Below are 23059 nucleotides of genomic sequence, written 5' to 3'. Positions count from 1 at the left end.
TTTTTTTTGACCAACGAGTGTATATTCGTCCGAAAATAGGTCGCGAACGTAACAAATGTCAGCACCAGTTTTCCTGCAGTTGTGCTAATTCTTCATTGCTATCGCGGTTTAAAGAATTACTGCGTTGTGAAGCAAGAAAATGGGGGAAAATCAATCGAACAGGTGCTGACACATTTCGTTCTAAAAATCGGATTAATACAACTATTGATAGCTGAGTTGTTAGTTTCAGCGGAGCGTGAAATTTATTATGAATTTGCATTGGGGATAAAGCAATGAACTGTTAAGTTTTATATTTCGGGTTTAACTTTCTCTATTTTTCATATCCTAAAATAACAAATAGTTATGACCAAGTTTTGTTATTCGAGCTTTCGTATATTAATAGCGCTTCATATTTAATGCATTGTTTTACATCTGTACTTAGGCAAAGTAGTGGTCAGATTTTGTTAGCATACTAACCACATTTCAGCTTGCTTTTTATGCTAATAGCAATTGATAGAATGCTACATTTAGAGTAATCAATGTTGGTTTATGTGTTATGAAACTATTGTTGAACATTTGGGAAAAAATGCTTTGAGTTTTGTAGGAGTTTAAAGCATTCGTGCGTGCAGAAATTTTGTTTATTAAAACAATAGAATTTTTATGTTGACAGTTTTTTGAAACATTACTAACATTACGAATATTAGTTTGCTAAAATTTCTAAAATTTGAGTTTTTTGCTCTACAACTTTGTAATTTGGCGGAGTTTAGACCCGACTTAAAAAGAGTAACTCCTCTAAATTCCATAGCCGTAACACTAAAAGTACCAACTTTACGAATATTAGTGACGAACATCTAAAATTTGTCCTTCGATTTAGAAATTAAAAATTTGTTAAATTTATTTTTTTTGCTCTACAATTTTACAATTTGGTAGAGTTAATACGCCACTTAAAAATAAAAAGTTCCCGAAATTTAATAACTGTAGCACTAAAATTACTAAAGTTACGAATTTTATTGTTGGATGTCGAAAATTTTTGCTTCGTTTCGAAAATTAAAATTTTTGAATTGTGTGTTTTTTGCTCTACAATTTTGCAATTTGCTAGAGTAAATACACGAATCAAAAATAAGTTACTTCCCCAAATTTCATCTCTATTGCAGTACAATTACTAAACTTACGAGTTTTACTGTCTAAAATTTTTCTCTTGACTTAGACATTAAAATTTCTAAAATTTTTATCTTTTGCTCTATAATTTTGTAATTTGGTAAAGCTAATACATGATGCAAAGATAGTGTTTTCTCAAAATTTCATAGCTGTAGGATTAAAATTACCAAAGCTACGAATTTTAGTGTGGAACATCGGAAATTTTTTGCTTCGTCTAAAAAGATAAAATTTCTAAAATTTGTGTTTTTTGCTCTACATTTTTGCAGTTAATACACGACTTGAAAATAGTAACTTCTTTAAGTTTCATAGTTGTAACACTAAAATTATCAAAGTTACGAATTTTAGTGTTGGAAGAAATTCCAGATTAATGATGATAAAACACACGGGCTAACAATGCTCGAATTGTTTGAAATCGGTTCATTTCAATCATAATATTTAGACGAACTCAAAATGTGAATTTTTGGCATCTTTCGTAGATATTTTATATTCAAAACTAGGTGGCCCTCGGAATTCTGTAGACTCGCTTTTTTCGTGGACCTCGCTTTTCTGTGGCGTTGGATATTAATTTGAGATTGTTTATTTGTTAGATTATTAAACAAAAAAGGCGAGTTTTACAGAATTCCGAGGGCCACCTAGTTAATTGTATTTTGTCATTTAACATTTAGGAAAGAAAGTTTTAAAATAACTTCATATTTTGTGTTTTTTGATTTTTGAAACTCTGATACAAATAACTACGCATTGCAAAATGAAGAATTTTCTGAAAATTTTAGAAAAAAAAAACAGACTTAAAGAATTAAAAAAATAACCAACGGGCTTCGCTATTAAAAATTTAACAGTACTACGCAGAACATTCATAAATCAGGCAGGCTGCCTGCGCCTTTAAAGGTTTCTGAGTCCATTGCAAATTCGATTACAATCAAAGAAGAAAAAATATACACACGGTGTAGTCTCAGATTTCAGCAATAATAATTATAAATGGGCTACAATAATAATTTATATTTTGGAACTCATTGCTTGGAAACGAACTATTTGTTTAAGCTTATTCATTCATAAATTGGTATTGACCAGAGGCTGAGTTCACCTAATTTCCTCGCTGACTGTCTTGTACTTTCGTCTAACTTCCCCTGATTTTCTTTTGATGTCGTCTAACTCCTGATTTTCAATTGATATCTTAATGTCTTAATATCTTAATGATTTTTTCTTATTGTCTAGTGATTTTTTATTGATGACATGACTTGTCAGAGATTAATACTTCTCAAAAATGGCTTACACTTAACTTCCTTTTATTTCCTCGCTAATTTTCCCTGATTTCTTTTATATTTCGTCTAAGATTCCCTGATTTTTTTATGATTTTGGCTGACTTTCCCTGGCTTCCTATTGATTGTCCCTAATGTACTAATGATTTTCCAATGATTTCGTCCAACTTTTTTTGACTTTTTTTATTTCGTCTAAGTTTCCTTGATTTCGTAACGAATTCCTCTGATTCATAGTAATTTATTAAGACTGATACCTTGATTTCCCAGGAACATTAATCTCAGAAGTTAAATTTTTCAAAAATGGCGTACGCCAAGCTTTCTTTTATTTCTTTGTATTTTCTTGTAATTTCGTCCAAATTCCCCTGATTTTTTATGACTTTGTCTAACTTCCCCTTGATATCCTAATGATTTCCTTTTGATTGGCCATTGATGTTCTAATATTTTTCCCTGATTTTTTAGTGATTTCGTCTAACTTCCCCTGATCTAGTGATTTCCTCTGATCTCCTATTGATTGACCCTAATTTTCAAGTGATTTCTCATTCTTTTCCCTGATTTTTTCGTGATTTTTCTGGGAGGTTAACCTCTCGGGTATCGCTGTTTGCAAAAAAAGGTTTATTTGCGCTCTTTCTTGAACTCATGCAATTACACAATAGATTCACAGTTTTTGAAGAAAGACTGCTGTTGATAATTTTTGTTTATGGCGACAGTTCAATTCATAGAATTCCACAGTAATTAAGGCGATTTCTAAGTTAGTGTCCGCTAAGTCATAAAATGGTTGGAACCCATGACAGGTCCCACAGCTTCTCAAACGCAAAACCGACAGCAAAAAATTGAACAAATTTTGTAACTTCAATTATCCCCGATAACATCATTGCTACTTCAATATTCTATTTATTTTGTATTATTTTATTTCTATGTTTAAATGAAAATGTATGCAGAAGGCGAATTGTGTTATTCTTGACAACCTTTTTTGGATAAGTTTTGTTACTGCTGTTCTATTATCGATACCGTTTTGGTGGTTTATTGTTTTCCTTTTCCAACCCCTGTTATCATAAGTTATGAACGAAGATGAAAAACACTTAATCGAGAGTCGTACCCGTACCACATTCACAAAAGAAAAGGGTAAATAGGATGTGATTATTACTGATTTACAGCAGCTCCATTTTATGGTTTAGAGGACACCAACTCAGAAATCGCCTGTACCTTCCAAAATATTCTTTTTTTTACCGAAATAAGGACCTAAAGAACTCATTTAGCACACCTAAAACAAATACTTGTATTCGAAACATGCGTAAAATATCTATTTTCTTGTAAATCGAGAGTACGGTTTCGCAAATAATTAATGTCAAATTATGTTTTTTTCAGAGCTCGGACTGATTTTAATAAGTGGAGATTCTTTCGAAGAAAAGAAGCCGCTACCGTAAACTATATTTTATGCATTTAAACATTTTGTATAAACATCGTGTAATTGTAGATGTACGGTTTGGGGTATGTTCAAGGGTTCAGTTTTTTTTTCGTTGAACTACAATAAAACGACCCTCAGGATGGTCGTTTTTTTCTAGTGAGAAAGGGAGTGGGCTGATGTCGGTACTTGTCGTAAAAACAAAACTAATTAAGAATCATGTACTGCGATGGTTTATTCTTTTTGTGTAATGAGTACCACAATTAAGCCATGTATACTTGCATTTTTAGTCTCCCTAATATCTAGTGCTTTAGAACGATTAAAAATCGGCCGAGTCGTAAATAGTACTTACGTTTTGGGGTATTTATGTCAACGATTTTTTTTTTAAACTACAATAGATCGACTATCAGGATGTCCGGTCGCATTCTTTAGATAAGTTTCGCATTCTTTATCTCTTGTTAATTTATTGTTTTCTTGGAGTTCATATTTGTTTATCAGTTCATTCGTAATGAACATTATTTTATTCGATCGTACATCATTAATTCCATCAGTTACTCTCAAATTACTACAGACCCCGCGAAAGAATCGAACAACATTCGAAGCTCGGCTATGAACTTCTAGTTGTCGGTACCAAATAATGATTTTATGGCTTAATTGGGGTAGTCACTACCCAATAGAACAAAACCACTAAATAGCAGATTCTAAAATTTTCTCATTGTTAAAGACATCGGTAAATTTCGCTCAATTTGTTTAATCCCTCTAATATCTGCTGTCTTACAACGATTAAAAATTTGACCGAATCGCAAATGTTCACCAAAATTTGAACTCGTCGCATCAAGTTAATTTATCTCTTGAAATTTTGTTAACTGTAAGTATATAGCAGTGGCGGCTCGTGACAATTTTCAAAAGGTGGGCAACTTTAGATGACCATCTCCATTAATAATAATCACTTCCCTATTTTTTTTCAATACCAACACTTTTATGAATTACTCTTAATGTGGATTGAACTTCACTTGCCATTTTCTACAGATAACCCGAACAAATAAACCTTAAAACTAGTGTATGTAAATTAACCATGAAGTTATTTAAATCAACAAGAACACGCAAGATTTTTTTTTTCAATACAGTCCTGATAATTTCAGATGACCCGCGTCAAGTTGGCCCCCCATTGGCTTATAAATTAATTTAAACAGTTCGATTCTATTGTGCTTTTATTGTGCTTTATTGTGCTTTCGCTCAAATTTATTGTGCCTTTTCGGTTTACGAGATATTTGAAAAATTCTTGAGGGGGGCCAACTTGACGTCCAGCCCCCCACAAAAATCTTCAAAATGATCAAATGACCAGTGATTTAGACGCAGAATGCATTGTGCTTCATTGTGCTTCATTCCACATCTCAAAGGCCCTTTTGACTTCGGAGATATTTAAAAAAACACGCGTCGGGGGCCAACTTGACGTCGAGTCCCTCACAAAAATCTTGAACATTACCAAATAACCAGTGAATTAGAAGCAAAATGCATTGTGCTTCATTGTGCTTCAAAGATATTAACAAAAACACGTGTCGGTGGCCAACTTGATGTCGAATTAGACTCTGAATGCTTTGTGGGTTGCGTTGTGCACCCATTGTGTATCGACATCTTGATTTTAATTTTGAATTGAGAGTCGAAATGTTTGCGAACATAAAAAGGATTTTATTATTTTGTTTATTTTGACATGTGTTCTTACATGGACGGAATCAATCCCAAAAGCTTTTTCTAGAAGTGGAGGAAAAGGCCATTCCAATTTCTTAGTCAACGAGAGTGTTAATTGTTCATCTGTCCAATGGATGATAGTACGTAGGTATGTGTCCATAGTTACCGATTTTCAAATTCTGTTCAGCTTCGAAATTGGCTACTGTTTTTTCGTCTTATCTGGATGATTTTTTGAGCTAAAAATTTTTAGTTTCTTTTATCTAACTACTCTTGAGCGAAGAGTAATATTAAATCTTATCATAATCTTCACAAGAAGATGATGGAGTCACTTTGGATGAGGATGAGATGCAGATTCATACGAATGACTATCCGAAGAATCATCGTGTTTGTTTGGTTTTAATCTGTTTCTAAAATTATATTGATTTAACTTAATGAACATGTACAGACATTTTGGAGACTTATTTTCAGTTTGTAAGGTGGTAGTGTGCCATATTGGATAGCTCGTTTCAACAGGTTTTCCATTCTCATTGACAATTTGTTCTTTACGCTTTTTTTAAATTCTGAAGAGAAAATCTATGTTCTTTGGCTTTGGAGGCATATTTTTATAATCTACCTAAAACAAAAAATCTATAGTTGCTATATGTTTATTATATAAAAAATAATAACCAAGTATCTTTTCAATTTTTACAAAATGACATTAAAGGTATAACGTTTTTAATTTTTAACCACTAAAACATCAGTTGCTCTGTTACATCCGATATGATATATCACATGTTATGAAAGTAATTTGCAGTTGGCAATGTTTAAAAACTGCACCAAGACGTAGTCGACAATTCTATAAACGATGTTTGGGACAACTAATTCAAATAAGAAGTATTTCAGAAGCATCTCGACTTTTAAAAGGTTTATTTATAGTGGCCTTAATGAAACTGAGGGTTTAAGTTCAGATGAGGTAAACACTCCATGCGAGGAGAATAAGCTATATTTAAAAAACTTAATCGGTGACGAGTTGGAGCTAAATGAGTTCTGTTCTGAAGAAGAAGATGGCGATGAACAGCATTTTGACGAGATTGAAAGTATTCCCTTCAATACTTTTCAAGAATGGGGGTCGTCGATACGGAATGACGCACAATTGTCTATTGTGAATGGTGATCGTGATAATTGCCAGTATTTACCAGCCATAGTAGATAAAATAATTATTTTCTTGAAGACATTCCCATTATGGACTAATGTAATGTCTGGTCAATTTCCAGCTTCTCAAAAAACAACAAGTAGTGCGCCGGTGAAGAGTAACTTTAACGATTTAAAAAACAGAGTCTTTAGTAATGTTTCATTACCAATTCGTTTGGATGAATTTTTACAAACACACATAGAGTCGCTCGAGGGAACCATGAAAATTGCAGCTAGCAACACTTTATCGACATCTGCAACAGTCAGCAAATGTATTTTGAGTCCAGTGGTAGTTGGAAAACAAGGTAAGAATTTTTTATCACTAGATTCTAAAGCATATCTACATATCTCTTTAGATGACACGAAAAACGTTTGCGAAGAAGTGATAGAATTCGTTGCTGAAGAGAATTGGGGTAGATTGGTGGTGCCTAAATCGAGGAAGAGACAAAGCTATTTACAAAAAAATGTAGAATGGTTGCACATGGACCTACAACAAAAAGCAAGTGTTGTACCCATTGGGACACTGAAAAATGCGAATTGTGTGAATTTAAAGCCCATTAAACTAAACAAACAAAATTTCGTGTTAAGCAATACATGTGCTTTCGACTCCTTAGTTCAGATTTGGGCTTCAAGTTTTTGTGATAGTTCTAAATTTGCTGACTGTGTGAAATTTAAAAAAAGAAATTCTCCCAGTTAACTGAACAGATGCTTAAATTGATAGGAGTTAAAGCATATAAGCTACGATGCGAAATTTTGTCCGAAGCCTTCACAAATCATCAGTCCTTACCAAACAAAATTGTTCACATCGATACGCAAATTACTATTGAAGGGTTAATACGAAAACTTTGTTCAGTAGGTGACATCGAGTATTCTTACATAGAAACAATTGTTTGCACCACTTGTTCTCATCTGAGAATGATTCCGTCTCCGATAATATGTATTACTGTCACTGATTTGAATGACAACTGTCAGGAAGTCATTGACAATTACAGGCAGCGTAATAACTCCAGTATTTGCAATAGAAAAGACTGTGGAGGAAATGTTACTACGAAGCAAGAATTCAATCAGGTGTACATCTTACTAGAAGTGACCGTTATTGACGAAAATAATATTCCAGTAATTCCAAAAGGCCGCTTATCCCAGTTGCCTAAATGTCTCCAAATTGAATCCCTGAATTATCGGTTGACTGGGGTGATTGGATATTGTGGTCCGCTAGGCGTTACGGACAGAAAAGTCATTGGGCACTTCAAAGCATACACTCGAAGACTAGATAGTAAATGGGAAGTCTATGACGGACTAGTGGACCATAAAATTGACATCTCAGAAAATGAAGAAGTTTTGCCTCAGATATTATGTTTCATGGTATATTGATTTTGTTATCATAAAATGTTTACTACAGTTATCTTTTAGTATTTTTTACCCTTAAAGTGAATCCCCAAACCCTAAAGGAAATTTTGTTGGTAAACTCGGATGAGAGAAAAGGCTTATGGAGACAACAATTCTGAAAAAAAATTTCAAAACTAAAATTTTTTAGTTCAAAAAATAATCCAGATAAGACGAAAAAACAGTAGCCAATTCCGAAGCTGAACAGAATTTGAAAATGGGTAACTATAGACACATACTATCATCCATTGGTCAGATGAACATTCAACACTCTCGTTGTCTAGGAAATTGGAATGGCTTTTTTCTCCACTTCTGGAATAAGCTTTCGGGATTGGTTCCGTCCATGTAAGAACACATGTCAAAATAAATAAAAAAATAAAATCCTTTTTATGTTCGCAAACATTTCAACTCTCAGTTCAAAATTAAAATCAAGATGTCGATGCACAATGGGTGCACAACGTAACCCACAATGCATTTAGCGTCTAATTCGACGTCAAGTTGGCCCCTGACACGTGTTTTTGTAAGTATCCTTGAGATGTCGAATGAAGCACAATGAAGCACAATGCGTTCTACGTCTAAAACATTGGTCATTTGGTCATTTTGAAGATTTTTGTGGGGGGCTGGACGTCAAGTTGGCCCCCGACGCGTGTTTTTTTAAATATCTCCGAAATCAGAAAGGCCTTTGTGATGTCGAATGAAGCACAATGAAGCACAATGCGTTCTGCGTCTAAAACACTGGTCATTTGATAATTTTGAAGATTTTTATGGGGGGCTGGACGTCAAGTTGGCTCCCGACGCGTGTTTTTTTAAATATCTCCGAAGTCAGAAGGGCCTTTGAGATGTCGATTGAAGCACAATGAAGCACAATGCGTTCTACGTCTAAAACATTGGTCATTTGGTCATTTTGAAGATTTTTGTGGGGGGCTGGACTTCAAGTTGGCCCCCGACCCGTGTTTTTTTAAATATCTCCGAAGTCAGAAGGGCCTTTGAGATGTCGATTGAAGCACAATGAAGCAAAATGCGTTCTACGTCTAAAACATTGGTCATTTGGTCATTTTGAAGATTTTTGTGGGGGGCTGGACGTCAAGTTGGGCCCCGACGCGTGTTTTTTTAAATATCTCCGAAGTCAGAAAGGCCTTTGAGACGTCGATTGAAGCACAATGAAGCACAATGCGTTCTACGTCTAAAACATTGGTCATTTGGTCATTTTGAAGATTTTTGTGGGGGGCTGGACGTCAAGTTGGCCTCCGACCCGTGTTTTTTTAAATATCTCCGAAGTCAGAAGGGCCTTTGAGATGTCGATTGAAGCACAATGAAGCACAATGCGTTCTACGTCTAAAACATTGGTCATTTGGTCATTTTGAAGATTTTTGTGGGGGGCTGGACGTCAAGTTGGCCCCCGACGCGTGTTTTTTTAAATATCTCCGAAGTCAGAAGGGCCTTTGAGATGTCGATTGAAGCACAATGAAGCACAATGCGTTCTACGTCTAAAACATTGGTCATTTGGTCATTTTGAAGATTTTTGTGAGGGGCTGGACGTCAAGTTGGCCCCCGACGCGTGTTTTTTAAATATCTCCAAAGTCAGAAGGGCCTTTGAGATGTCGATTGAAGCACAATGAAGCACAATGCGTTCTACGTCTAAAACATTGGTCATTTGGTCATTTTGAAGATTTTTGTGGGGGCCTGGACGTCAAGTTGGCCCCCGACGCGTGTTTTTTTAAATATCTCCGAAGTCACAAGGGCCTTTGAGATGTCGATTGAAGCACAATGAAGCACAATGCGTTCTACGTCTAAAACATTGGTCATTTAGTCATTTTGAAGATTTTTGTGGGGGGCTGGACGTCAAGTTGGCCCCCGACGCGTGTTTTTTTAAATATCTCCGAAGTCAGAAGGGCCTTTGAGATGTCGATTGAAGCACAATGAAGCACAATGCGTTCTACGTCTAAAACACTGGTCATTTGGTCATTTTGAAGATTTTTGTGGGGGGCTGGACGTCAAATTGGCCCTCGACGCGTGTTTTTTTAAATATCTCCGAAGTCAAAAGGGCCTTTGAGATGTGGAATGAAGCACAATAAAGCACAATGCGTTCTGCGTCTAAATCACTGGTCATTTGATCATTTTGAAGATTTTTGTGGGGGGCTGGACGTCAAGTTGGCCCCCCTCAAGAATTTTTCAAATATCTCGTAAACCGAAAAGGCACAATAAATTTGAGCGAAAGCTAGGTAAATCAACGATCGGCACGTGATTATGAGCTGCAATCGAGTAATGGCACTTCTTTTCTCGTTCGATCTCTTTCTTACTAATACGCGACATGCGTTATACCCGCACTTTTTTATTTTGTTATAAAAGAATACCGATTAGTATAGCGTATTAATAATTAAATGTATCTGTAACTAATTGGATTCGTTGATTCCATCGATTTCACCAATAAATTTATATTAATAATATTCGGAACTGTTTTAAAATGTAAATAAAGAACAACGCACTGTTTCTATTATTATTTAAATGTTTACAGGCCTGTAAATGTCTCGAGAAAACAAATATTTTTGCCTGATTATAAGGAATTAACCAATTATAATTTTCACCTGTTTATTAAAAACATGTCCTTTTGAAAACAATTTAAGGTCGTGCCTGCCCAATGATTGGATTAAATGGCCGCAGTATTTTGACTGTACAAAGGTAGCATAATCATTAAACATTTTCGCCCAAAATATCAACATCAAAACATACTTTGCCATTATTTTGTCTTTGAGTCCTAATTTTTAATGAGACAAATTGTTATGTATTTGTTTATTACATACACGGCCGATCACACTAGGTTTTAATTGCCATGGCAAAACCAACAATGCCGTAATGAAATTAAGGATTCAATTTTCATATGAACAAATTCATTCGGTGATAATTTGTGAGCATTCAAGTAAGTGTTTCTGCAAGACCGGTCTTGAGACGCAACATAAAAGCTACGACTTCGATACAAATAATTCAGTCACACTCTTGACTTATCGCCGGGCGGCACGGTTTCCTGTGGTAAGTAAAAATTAACGTACTTCTACCTTAATTTTTTGAACGGATTCGTGACATTAGCACCCCGAAAAAAGAAAAACAAGACATGAACACTGCGAAAAGTGTGGACCCTCATGCACTGCAAAAAGTTTTTTTTTGCATCCCCTTAATAAGGAAGTTCTCGCGGTTTTCAAATTTGGGGTTAAAACACAAACCCATTGCAAAAAAATAATACGTTGACTGTCTTTAGCATGAAATTCACCATCATGCACCACCAATGTTTTGGACTTTACTTTAACCCTTTTAGAGTAATTAATTATCCCTCATAATTTGTTTTTTTGTACGTCATCAAAAACCAATGTGGAAATGGATTGCGCTCGCGATGCACTGTTATGTCTTTTTCGTACTCCCTTAATAACGTTATAAATTTTTTTAACTTGCTATCACGTGACACCAGCACCCCAAATTAAAATCATCTATAACTTTGTTATTAAAGGAGTACAAAAAAAACTGTTTGCGATCTGTCGCATCGCGAGTGCAATCCATTGCTATATCGATTTTTGATCAAGTGCAACAAAATAATTTCCGTAAGGCATGAACTCTTTAAGGGTTGGATCAAAATCCAAAATTTTGTTGGTGCATGGTGGTGCAGAACGTATTATTTTTTCACATGAGTACATACAGGCTGTCCCAGAACGCTCGCATGGGAAATTCAACTCAGATTTTTATGGAGAATTTCTCATTAAAAGGATGTGCGAGCGTTGTAGGACACCTGTCATGTCCAGCAACACTTAGAGTTGAGAAACTGTAAGACTTGATTATTAAGGGGGTGCAAAAAATCTTTTTGCGGTGCATGATTGTGCAGTCATTTCGCAACGTTCAAACTTTGTTTTTCTTTCGACGGGGTACAAATGTCACGGACCCAACATTTTCAATGAAAACATTTTCTGAATGTTTATTAATCTGTTGAAAATAAATTTTTATTTTTTTTTAGTTGTCATTTTTAATACATACTTATGTTCTGCTTCAGTACATGTAACATATAACATATAACATTTTAAATCGTACAAACATGAAATAGGCTTTTCAGTTTTTCAATTTAGGGTTTACTTTAGTTTCCATCAAGCATATTTTTTAGTATTTTTTGCCAGTTTTAAAAAAGGTACGCAAAAATTTTCCCAAAAAATTGGCTTTCAAAAAATAATAATAAGTTAATTTTGATATTTAAGAACCACTTTCTGAATTATGTATAATGTTTATAACGCCATTAACTTCGTGTGGAATCATTGTTACTGTTTTTTTTGTTCGTAAAGGCGGTTTGATATAATCACAATTTTTCTCAAAGTTGTACGAATAAAAATTTGAGAATTTATTTTCAAGCAAATATTCTCGTGACAAACAGCGAAATTGAGTTACCCGAAATTGTAGAAAATATTTTTGCAAAAATATTTACAGAAAACTTTTAAAAAATGTTTTAAAAAATTCACAAATAATTTCACAATTCTGCGCAGTGACAGTGCGCCAAGTGAAGAGAAAAAAAACCCAAACCGCTGATTTTGGAGGTTAACGAACAGGGAAAAAAATTTTTGCATTAATTTTGTGACAAATCTTGAACGTCCATTTAAAAGAAAAATTCTCATATTTTTCTTCGTAAAAATTTGTGAAAAATGTGATTTTCTTTAAACCGCCTTTAAAGAGTTATCGATAAATTTGTATGAGACAATAAGTACAGCATATGATCATAGTAACTATCTTATAACGTTTATTTAATCGTTTACCTACCTTTACATAAATAAATATGTACCTACAATTATCGTTAGATGATTAGACAATTAATATATTCATAATGTTTAAACAGATACATGGATGTGGCAGAGCTATATCAGGATGGCATAAATCTTTGTCCCTTGGGTGGTTTTGTGGAAGAGATAGGCAGCCTGGTATGAACCGACAGGAAGCCAATGGTCAAGCGTTAAAGTTGTTTGAGCATTGTGGAGTGGTACCGACGCGAGACCAACAAAATGCGCGTTGTCCTGTTTGCAACGTCCCATTCAACCGAAATCCTCCTGTTGTTTTGATGGGGACGGTAACAGACAATGCAAGAGAGGGATAGCGCTTCTGTTGCCCCAATGGCCACAAACGTTCACGCTTTTGTGGCACCTTCCTCGAGCGTGCTCGGCTCAACGATGTGGGGGGATCCAGGATTCTGAAGATAATATGTTGCTGGTTGCAAGGTATGATGTTTATCATGTCATCTTTGAATAACATCTAAAATTGATTGGAATTTCAGACTTAACACAAAGTGCTTGTTACCATACTGTGCATTGTACCAACGACACCATCAATGTGTGGTACAGTTATTGTCGCGACGTTGCGAGGAAAATTGCGTGGCACGACTTCGTTCCGATCGGCGGTGACCACGATATTGTGGAGATTGACGAAACCCATCTCTTCAAACGGAAGAACCATGTTGGGAGATACACACAGTGGACGCATCATTGGCTATTTGGGGGAATCTCACGCACTACTGACAAGAGGTTTGGAGTGGTGGTGCCCAGACGTGACAGGAACACGCTTTTGCCATTGATGCAGCAATTTGTTGACTCCGACTCGGTGGTATTTTCGGACGAATGGCGAGCATATCATCGAGTAGTAGGACAAGCATTTGCTGGTCACATGATGGTCAACCATAGCCAAAACTTTGTATATCCACCAAAGGATGAAGACCCACTTTGGGCACCGGCAGGCACATTTCATCCAAGATGCCTGGAAACATTTATCGGTCCTCGTCCTCCAGGTATGGAACAAGCGTATCGCGTTTCTACGAACAAATGTGAACGCTCCTGGAGAGATTTAAAGAAGACAGTGAATAATGTTGAGCTGGCCGATGGTGATATTGGAGTATTGATGTATCGACACACCATCTTGGACAACCATCCCGACTTAACGGCCAAATTAGATTGTTTTCTAAGAGATGTTGCTTCAGCAAATCCGGGCTTCAGAGAAAAGATGCAGGTTGGCATTCACAACTACGATTGTTATAAATGCAATCCATACTACAACTAGTAGACTAGTGACGGCTTCTACTTTGCTTCCAATAATGAATGGAAAAGAACAAGTCACAAAACAGCTCATAAATGGAACAGAACTGTACGATTCATTGTTGGACGCAAACGACAAAAAGCTTCTAACAAAATATGTGTTAAAAACTAGACGCTAAGGAACGGTTAAGGAACGAGTATACGTCAAATGCACTACTGTTAGGAGACATGCGACGACTGCTATCAAAAAAATCTGCCGCCTGTTTGTCTTTACAATTGAATCAGGCTACACAAAACGATACGATTGTCTTTGCGACCATATTTATACGGCAGAAAATTCATAGTTCATACAGATCATCGACCCTTAGTATATTTATTCGGTATGACCAATCCATCTAGTCGTCTAACCAAATTTCGTTTAATTTTCGAAGAATATGATTTTATTGTCAAATACATTAAAAAAAAACATAACGTGACAGCAGACGCTTTATCTAGCATCAAAATCAACTCTGAAAATTTGAAAGAATTAGGAAACAACGTGTGTTGTTCAATGAACGTAATGACATGAGCCCAAAAGGTAACAGAGATTAAGAAAAATGAGAGAAAAAGTGAAGAAGTTCCTTTAGTTTTACAAGACCGGCTTGATCACCTTGGAGTGGTAGAATTAATTGAACGACCTTCATCACAAGCTTTCGAACTTAGACCTATTTATAAAAATGAATACGATACAATTATAAAAAATAAAGCTTATTTGCCCTAGACGCAACGTTAAGACCTCTAAAGAATGTAGTTATGAAATATAATATTCAAACCAAAAAACGGCGAAAATCAGCAAGAAGTCGTCGCTTTGCGTCGAAATAAGCGGATTTCTCTAAGAATTTTGATGATTTCGTGCAGATTTCTTGATAAAAATTGATGGTTTATAGATTTCGAGCTCTACTTTGCGAAGGATACATAGGATACGACGAAAGCAAAACAAATACGTTAAATACGTTAGAACAAGTAGATTCTTTCCAAAAATGGAAACAAATCAACAAGCTTAAGTGGGGCGCTACTCTGTATCAAAATGTAGAGCTTAAGGTTGGAAGCCACGTGGACATTCAAGACCCATCGACAAAAGTAATTTTTGTAGATCCAAAAGACCCACAGATGAGAAAAAATACAAAGAGCTTTTAAAGATAAATATCCTGAAATACAAGAGCTCGAAGGATCTTTCGAAGTAATGGAACAGATTACAAGAATTACGAGTACAGTGTAGTGTTACATCTGTGGAACCAGAAAAGTGTAAACAACCAAGACGTCAGAATCAAGACCCGTCCATCGAACTAGGCGTCGTAACTGCCAAGACCCGTTCGGTGAACCAGACGTCGTAACTGAAGCTAGACCGCTTCTCAACCATAAGTATCTGACCTAAACCAAGACCCGTTCAGGCGCTAGGCGTCGTGATCAAAACCAGTTCGGTGAACCAGGCGTCGATACAAAAGGCACAACATGACGCTGAAGATGACTTGCCACTATCAACAGTTAAGGATTTGTAAAAGATGTTAAACAATTAGGAGCAGTGAATGATCAAGCGGTAGAAGATTTTATCAAGTTAGATCAAAATCTAGAAACCGAATCAAAAAATTTTGCCATTCAAGAAGTAAACTTCAACTATGAAAGTGATGGTGACGAAGATACCGTTGAAACAAAAGATGACATTTTGGTGACTGGTGAAAACAACGAGATTAATTCTTATAATAAGGCTCTAAAAGTGGTCAATAGATTAAAGCACTTTGCAAGAGAAGATTGTACTGCATTTCACCACATACAAAATTTAGAATGTCATTTCCAAAATTGCCTTTTAGAACAAAAAAAATAGGGCATTGCGTCATACTAGTATTTTGAATTTTGTTCAAAAAAAGTGATATGTAGGTAATACATAGTAGGATTTTTCCATTTTTTATTGAAGTATTTTAAGTTTGTTTGCTTAATTGTAACAACCGTGTACCTTTTTTTGTTTCAGTTGAATTGTTATGAATAAACAGACTAATTAAAATGTTAATCTTCAATTTAAAGGCCTACGACCATAAATTCCAACAACCGGACAAAAAAAATGATACCATGAGTGTCCGCTTATGGGAGCTTTTACTGTATAATAATATTGTATCTGCGATTAAATCAATATTGGTACTAGAAAAATCGTCGTCATCCCCTAATACTTCTAACTCCAGTGCTGGTACCACAATCCATATCAACATCACCAGTGCGGACACATCTAATTCGGTAAAACCTCTAAAACCTCTCGAATTGCCATCGTTTTTCGGAAAGCTAAGTGAAAGGTCCGCGTTTTTTGACTTGTTTCAATCTGTTGAGTACCACCGATTCGGGATCACCATCCCTCATCCCCTCCACCTGAGAGGGGAGGATCGTGGTCACCAACCGCCCGGAACAACTAAGACACATTACCTTTTCAAATTTCAAACTTGTAAGATTATCCCTCAAGAAGTAAACAGTTCAAAACGCAAACATAGCATTTTATTTCAAAAAGTTACGATCCGCTGCTCCTCATATTCACCCAAAGAACATGATGGTCCTTCGAGCCGGATCAGCGGAAATTCATTAAAGAAAAGTGTTGTGTTAGTGATCTACATCCACATCAACCAAGTTGACTTCATTGAGGAAATCATCAGACAGACGGGGAGACATTGGCAGCAGGGAACCAGGTCAGTTTTCTTTTCACATTCATCAATCTTGTATATTTTCTCGTACGGTCAAAATGCCGTCCCCACATGCATTCATAGACTTACTCAGCAATCTTGATGAACATGCTGATTTTATCGCCAATTCTGCTAATCACTCAAAAATCAATCAAATGAAACGCCGCATCGACGGCGGAATTGAAAAAACTTGTCGCGGAATTGGGCGGTGATTCCGTCACCATCTCTGTGGAAGAGGAATCGGTTTCAATCAAGTACAAATTCATAGAGGTACGGCAAAGAATTTACGACATTTTAAGCCAATTCGACGATGCTATTGAAGCAAATGCCAACAGTAGTTCTTCTAACGCCTCCAACGGTAACAACTCACCTCAAATACCCGTTAAATTACCAACTATCGAGTTGCCGAAATTTAATGGAACATACGCCGAATGGTCGGGTTTCTTTGACACATTTCAAAGCTTAATTGATTCCAACAAGGCCTTAAGCGACGTTCAAAAACTCCACTACCTAAAAGCTTGCCTTAACGAAGAACCAAAAAAAACGTTGGATGCACTACAGACAAACGAAGTAAGCTACAAAATCGCGCTAAAATTATTAAAACAAAGATACGAAAACAAGCGCCTTATCGTGAACAACCACATAAAAAATATATTCGATTTACCTCTTGCGCAAAAGAACGACGCCAAATCGTTAAGAACTTTATTAGATCAAACAATGATAAATTTGAACACTCTAGATAAATTGGGTCGTCCTGTAAGAGAATGGAGCGATTTACTTGTATACCTTTTATTGAATAAACTAGATCAGTTTTCGACACGCGCTTGGGAGGAATCCATCAAAAACGGGGAAATCCCCACGCACACCGAATTGCTAACATTTTTAGAAAAACGTTGTCAAACGATAGAGTCACTAGAAATGCACAATAAGTCAATCAAAACACCAACAACCAGCAAAAATGCACAAGTCATTTTTAGCAATAGCCATAACCAAAAGCGCGTAGTTCATGTTGCACGCCAACAAAACGCAACCAAATTTTTTACTTGTTTCTATTGTAACCAAAACCACAATATCTTTAATTGCCGAGAGTTTTTGTCTATCGAGCCAGCGTTGCGATCCCAACAAGTCAAAAATGCTCATAGGTGTTTAAATTGTTTGAAACTTCATCATGTCGCAAAAGAATGTAACTCTTCAAATTGTAAAATATGTAACAAAAAGCACCATACGTTGCTACACATTGAGCTTACAAAAAATTCCGAAAACAATGAACCTGAGCGTAATGATAATCAAGCCGATGTGTCATTATGCAATTTGTCGATTTCAAATAACGTTCTATTATCAACTGCCGTGATTGGGGTTAAGGGTCCTACCGGTAAGGTAAAAGATTGTCGCGCTCTTTTGGACATCGGGAGTCAATCCCATTTTATCACCGAACATTTGTGTCAATGGCTAAAGCTAAACATACAACCGATCGAAATGGCTATCATCGGAATCAACAGTCATACCAAAATAAGTAGAGCCGCGAATGTTGAGATCTTCAGCAAAACGTCAAATTTCAACTCAAATGTTCAATGTTTAATTTTACCGAAAATTACCGAACCGTTACCATCAAGCAGTGTGAATCTTAAAAACCTAAGAATTCCAAAAAACACCACGCTAGCCGATCCAAAATTCCATGTTTCAGCCCCGGTAGACATGTTAATCGGTGCTGAATTATTTTTAAATTTGTTGGAAGCCGGAAAAATAGTTCTCGGAAAAAACCAACCAATTCTACAGAATACTGTTTTCGGGTACATTCTTGGTGGTTCCGTGGGACCGAGAAAAAACCCAACCGTAACATCCTGCAATAAAGTGACCCTTGAAACAACCGTCAGTAAATTTTGGGAATTGGAGGCATTCGAAACGGACGCAGAACAAAAAAGCAATAACCATTCAAACGCAGCTGAAACGCATTTTTCCCAAACAACAAGTCGGTTACCAGATGGGCGATTTATGGTCAAACTTCCGTTCTCGGAAAATCCCAACGTTTTGGGCAAATCAAAGGACACCGCCACTTATCGGTTACTCGCGATGGAAAGGAACCGAAAAAATAACCCTAATTTAGACAAAGAATACATCGCATTTATGCGAGAGTACATCAATCTCGGTCACATGCAACTCGTACCTAACGATAACCAAGAAAGATCCTTCTATTTACCGCACAGTTGCGTAATCAATGAAAATAGCGTAACCACAAAATACCGGGTTGTTTTCGACGGGTCTTCTAAAACTAGTACAAATCTCAGTCTAAACGACATCTTAATGGCCGGGCCAAATCTGCAAAAGGATCTGTTCAGCGTGCTTATTCAATTTAGGCTACCGCAATTCGTACTAATCGCCGATATTTCGAAAATGTACCGCTGCATTCAAATTCATCCAGACGATAGAAAGTATCAAAAAATCCTGTGGCGTGAAACCTCGGAAGCCCCAATTGAAACGTTTAAACTAAACACGGTAACGTATGGGCTAACTTCTTCTGCGTTTCAAGCGATAAAATGCGTTCAACAGTTGGGCTCCGATCACAAAGTCGAGTTTCCTTTAGCAAATCAAATTATAAACAACTCATTTTATGTTGATGATGCACTGTTCGGAGCTGATTCCGTGGATCAGCTAATCAAAATGAAAGAGGAGCTAAAGTCAGTACTAGCAAAAGGGGGATTCAAATTAAACAAGTGGGCATCAAACTGTCCAGACGCGTTAACACACGAGAGACATGCGTCAAATCAAAACTGCCTTATATTTGACAAACAAGCAGAGAACAAAACGCTGGGTTTGAACTGGAAGAATACAAACGACTCATTTTCATTCACGAATCTTCCATTTTCGCTAACAAAGCCCACAAAACGTTCAGTAATGAGTGCCATAGCGCGGTTATTCGACCCTATGGGTTTGATTAATCCGGTAATCACAAGAGCAAAAATTATCATGCAAGAATTATGGGTATCAAAAATTGGCTGGGATGACGAACTTCCCGACGCCATCAACAAAAAATGGACAACTTTCGTTCGCGAGTTAACATCCCTCTCTAAATTAGAGTTCAATCGAAACGTTATTTGTCGCGACGCAAACCATATTGAAATGCACGGATTTTGTGACAGCTCTGAGAAGGCCTACGGTTGTGTCATTTTTATCCGAACGATAGATACAAACTCAGAAGTACATGTACGATTGCTGTGTGCAAAGTCGCGAGTCACACCTCTAAAGACAGTATCTTTACCGCGTCTTGAACTGTGCGGGGCAGTGTTGCTAGCACAATTGGTCGCGAAGGTATCAAAAATTCTAAATTTATCGCCTCAGCAGTGCCATTATTGGACAGATTCCCAAATAGTGTTAGCATGGTTATCGGCGGAACCCCAAAAGTGGAAAACCTTTGTATCAAATCGGGTATCTGAAATCCAACAATTAAGCCAAATCGAACATTGGCACCATGTAAAGGGTTCCGAAAACCCTACCCAAACGAGTTGGGAAAAAATCCTTTATGGTTTGACGGTCCTTCATGGTTGCGCGGGGTCAAAATCCCTTATGTAAATACACCACATGTAAATAATGTAAATAAAGACGTAATCATTGAAAGAAAAACCATCACTGCAGTTAACATTACACAAAACGATCATAATGCATTACTCTTAAAAAGTCGTTCTACCTTTGTTAAACTTCAAAGGACGGTCGCATATTGGCGACGATTCATACAAAATTCGCTAAATGCTGTCAAAAATCAACCGAAATTAGGCGGAAATCTCACCGAAAGAGAATTGCACGATGCAAAAATCAAAATAATTCAACTATTGCAGCAAGAAGTGTTTGCGACCGAAATCAAACAGCTCGAAAAGAAATTAAACATCACGAACAGTTCAATAACTTCATTAAACCCTTTTTTAGACGAAAATCATATAATTAGGGTGGGAGGTCGCTTAAGTAATGCTAACTTGCAATACGAAACAAAATTCCCAATTCTTTTACCTAAGCATTTCGTAACGGAATTAATCATTAAGGAAGCTCACCTTAATCAGCTTCACGCAGGTCAGATAGGGACATTGTCTCAAGTACGCGAAAAATATTGGCCCATAGCTGGTCGCAGCCAGACTCGGAAGGTCATTCGCAATTGTATTAATTGCTTCCGAGTAAATCCTAAACCTTTTTCTCAAATCATGGGAAATCTGCCTATTCAGCGTATAAGTTCCACTCGACCTTTTCTAAAAGTTGGTGTAGATTTCGGCGGACCTATCCTCATTAAGGAAGGTAGGGGGAGAGGAAGAAGAACTGTAAAGTCGTACATTTGTCTTTTCGTTTGCTTAAGTACTAAAGCCGTGCATCTAGAATTAGTAGGTGACCTGACAACCGATTCGTTTTTAAATTCACTGAAACGGATGATATCCCGTAGAGGAAACGTGTCATATATAGTAAGCGACAACGCCACTAATTTCGTAGGAGCCCAACGCGAACTGGGCCAATTTTTAAAAAATCCCGAATTGCCGCGAAAGTTAAGAGAGTCTGAGATTTTCTGGCAGTTCATCCCCCCACGCGCGCCAAACTTTGCGGGATTAGCAGAAGCTGGCATAAAATCTGTAAAGGGACACATCAAACGTGTCATTGGAGGAAATCATTTGTCGTACGAGGAAATGTACACGTTGTTAGTGAGAATAGAGGCTGTCCTAAATTCTCGTCCTCTCACCCCCCTGTCCGCCGACCCAAATGACTTTAAGGCACTGACTCCGGGCCATTTTCTAATTGGCCATGCTTTGACGGCACCCATAGAAAAGGACCACACAGACATCAACACCAATAGGTTATCCCGATGGCAACTCATAGAGGCCTGTCGGCAAAGTTTCTGGAAGCGATGGTCCAGGGAGTACCTTACGACACTACACTGCCGATCTAAATGGCAGAAAACATCCAGCCACGTCCCCGAACTAGAATCGCTAGTTTTAATCAAGGAAGACAACCTGCCTCCTCTGCAGTGGCGTCTGGGACGTGTAGTGAGTGTGCATCCAGGCAAAGACAATTTAGTGCGAGTGGTGTCGATTAAGTGTAAAAACGGCACGATAAAACGAGCCATTACGAAGATTTGCGCGTTGCCTACAGAGGATTAAGATATATTGCTATATTTTTTTTTTTTTTAGTTTTCTTTTAGTGTTATATAATGCATGTTAGCTTATAAGTTGTACATATTAATTTAAGTTTGTATATATTTTATTTTAAAGCCTTACATAATTTGCTTGTATCAATTCATTGCATCACTTCAGTGTTCTTCTTTAACTTGCAACCTCTTATCATATTCTTTAAAACAACTTAGTGGTTTTAAGGCGGGGGGTTATGTTGAGTACCACCGATTCGGGATCACCATCCCTCATCCCCTCCACCTGAGAGGGGAGGATCGTGGTCACCAACCGCCCGGAACAACTAAGACACATTACGTTTTCAAATTTCAAACTTGTAAGATTATCCCTCAAGAAGTAAACAGTTCAAAACGCAAACATAGCATTTTATTTCAAAAAGTTACGATCCGCTGCTCCTCATATTCACCCAAAGAACACAATCACTAATTCATAATGAAACCAAGCTTAGTAAAATTCGGAAATTTTATTACCTGCGGGATTGCCACAAGGGCGAAGCATTTAACCCCATCGAATCGTTGGCCGTCTGCAAGAAAAACTATGACAGCGCCATACAATTACTTCAAAATCGGTGTGAAAATAAACGGCTAACAATAGAAGAACATTTCGCTCATATATTGTATTTTCCTCCATTGTTATAGTCAACAACATCGGAGCTGCGTAATTTAATTGATACTACCAACAACAACATAGCAGCATTAAAGGTTCTACAGATACCTATAGGACAGTGGGATTCACTATTAATCGCTATAATTATTGAAAAATTGGATTTATTGGTCAAAAAGGAAGTATTGGACAATAAGTTGCCCAAATTCGAAAGAATCAAGCAGTTTTTCGAAAAGCGGCAACGAACGTTGGAATCGACCGACCGTCTAAAGTCCAACAATGTCGAATCTAATATCTAAAATCCCTCAATCCCACGGTGAGGTGCGCGCCAAAGGGATGCGTGGCTGGAGAGCGGTCCAGTCGTGAGCGGCCAACTTCGGGGCACCAGGCACACCCCGTCGGAGGAAGCCTTTCGCACGTGCAGGGGGCACCGCGTGCGACGACAGTTCAAGCCCCCACACTCGTGGGAACACAGATGGAATCTTTTAACAAACAAATCAAGGAGGAAAGGGTGGACGAA

General features: G+C 37.0%; 1 protein-coding gene across 1 annotated transcript; it reads left to right on the top strand.

Moving 5' to 3' along the window:
* The first annotated feature begins 15303 nt into the window (after window positions 1-15303).
* LOC148166045 (uncharacterized) lies at window positions 15304-21909 on the top strand. The gene is made up of 10 exons (XM_088049516.1): window positions 15304-15328; window positions 15360-15431; window positions 15512-15565; window positions 15623-15871; window positions 15943-15959; window positions 16033-16067; window positions 16109-16786; window positions 16875-16988; window positions 17062-20318; window positions 20378-21909. The coding sequence occupies exons 1-10, from the start codon at window positions 15304-15306 to the stop codon at window positions 21907-21909; spliced, it is 6033 nt and encodes a 2010-aa protein (XP_087905642.1).
* The last annotated feature ends 1150 nt before the right edge of the window (window positions 21910-23059 follow it).

This window comes from Gnatocerus cornutus, unplaced genomic scaffold (assembly GCF_029298725.1).
Source record: "Gnatocerus cornutus isolate USDA-ARS CGAHR unplaced genomic scaffold, icGnaCorn1.1 ctg00000033.1, whole genome shotgun sequence".
Classification (NCBI taxonomy): Eukaryota; Metazoa; Arthropoda; class Insecta; order Coleoptera; family Tenebrionidae; genus Gnatocerus; species Gnatocerus cornutus.
This window is presented reverse-complemented; position numbering and strand designations above follow the sequence as displayed.

What these genes read in the sequence shown, in the direction of transcription:
- LOC148166045 (XM_088049516.1), top strand. Translation starts at nt 15,304, where the DNA reads ATGGAACAGATTACAAGAATTACGA. An exon ending in ACCAGGCGTCGATACAAAAG is followed by an intron (nt 15,566 to 15,622) that starts GCACAACATGAC and finishes GATTTGTAAAAG; the next exon opens with ATGTTAAACAATTAGGAGCA. An exon ending in TGCTTAATTGTAACAACCGT is followed by an intron (nt 16,068 to 16,108) that starts GTACCTTTTTTT and finishes ATGAATAAACAG; the next exon opens with ACTAATTAAAATGTTAATCT.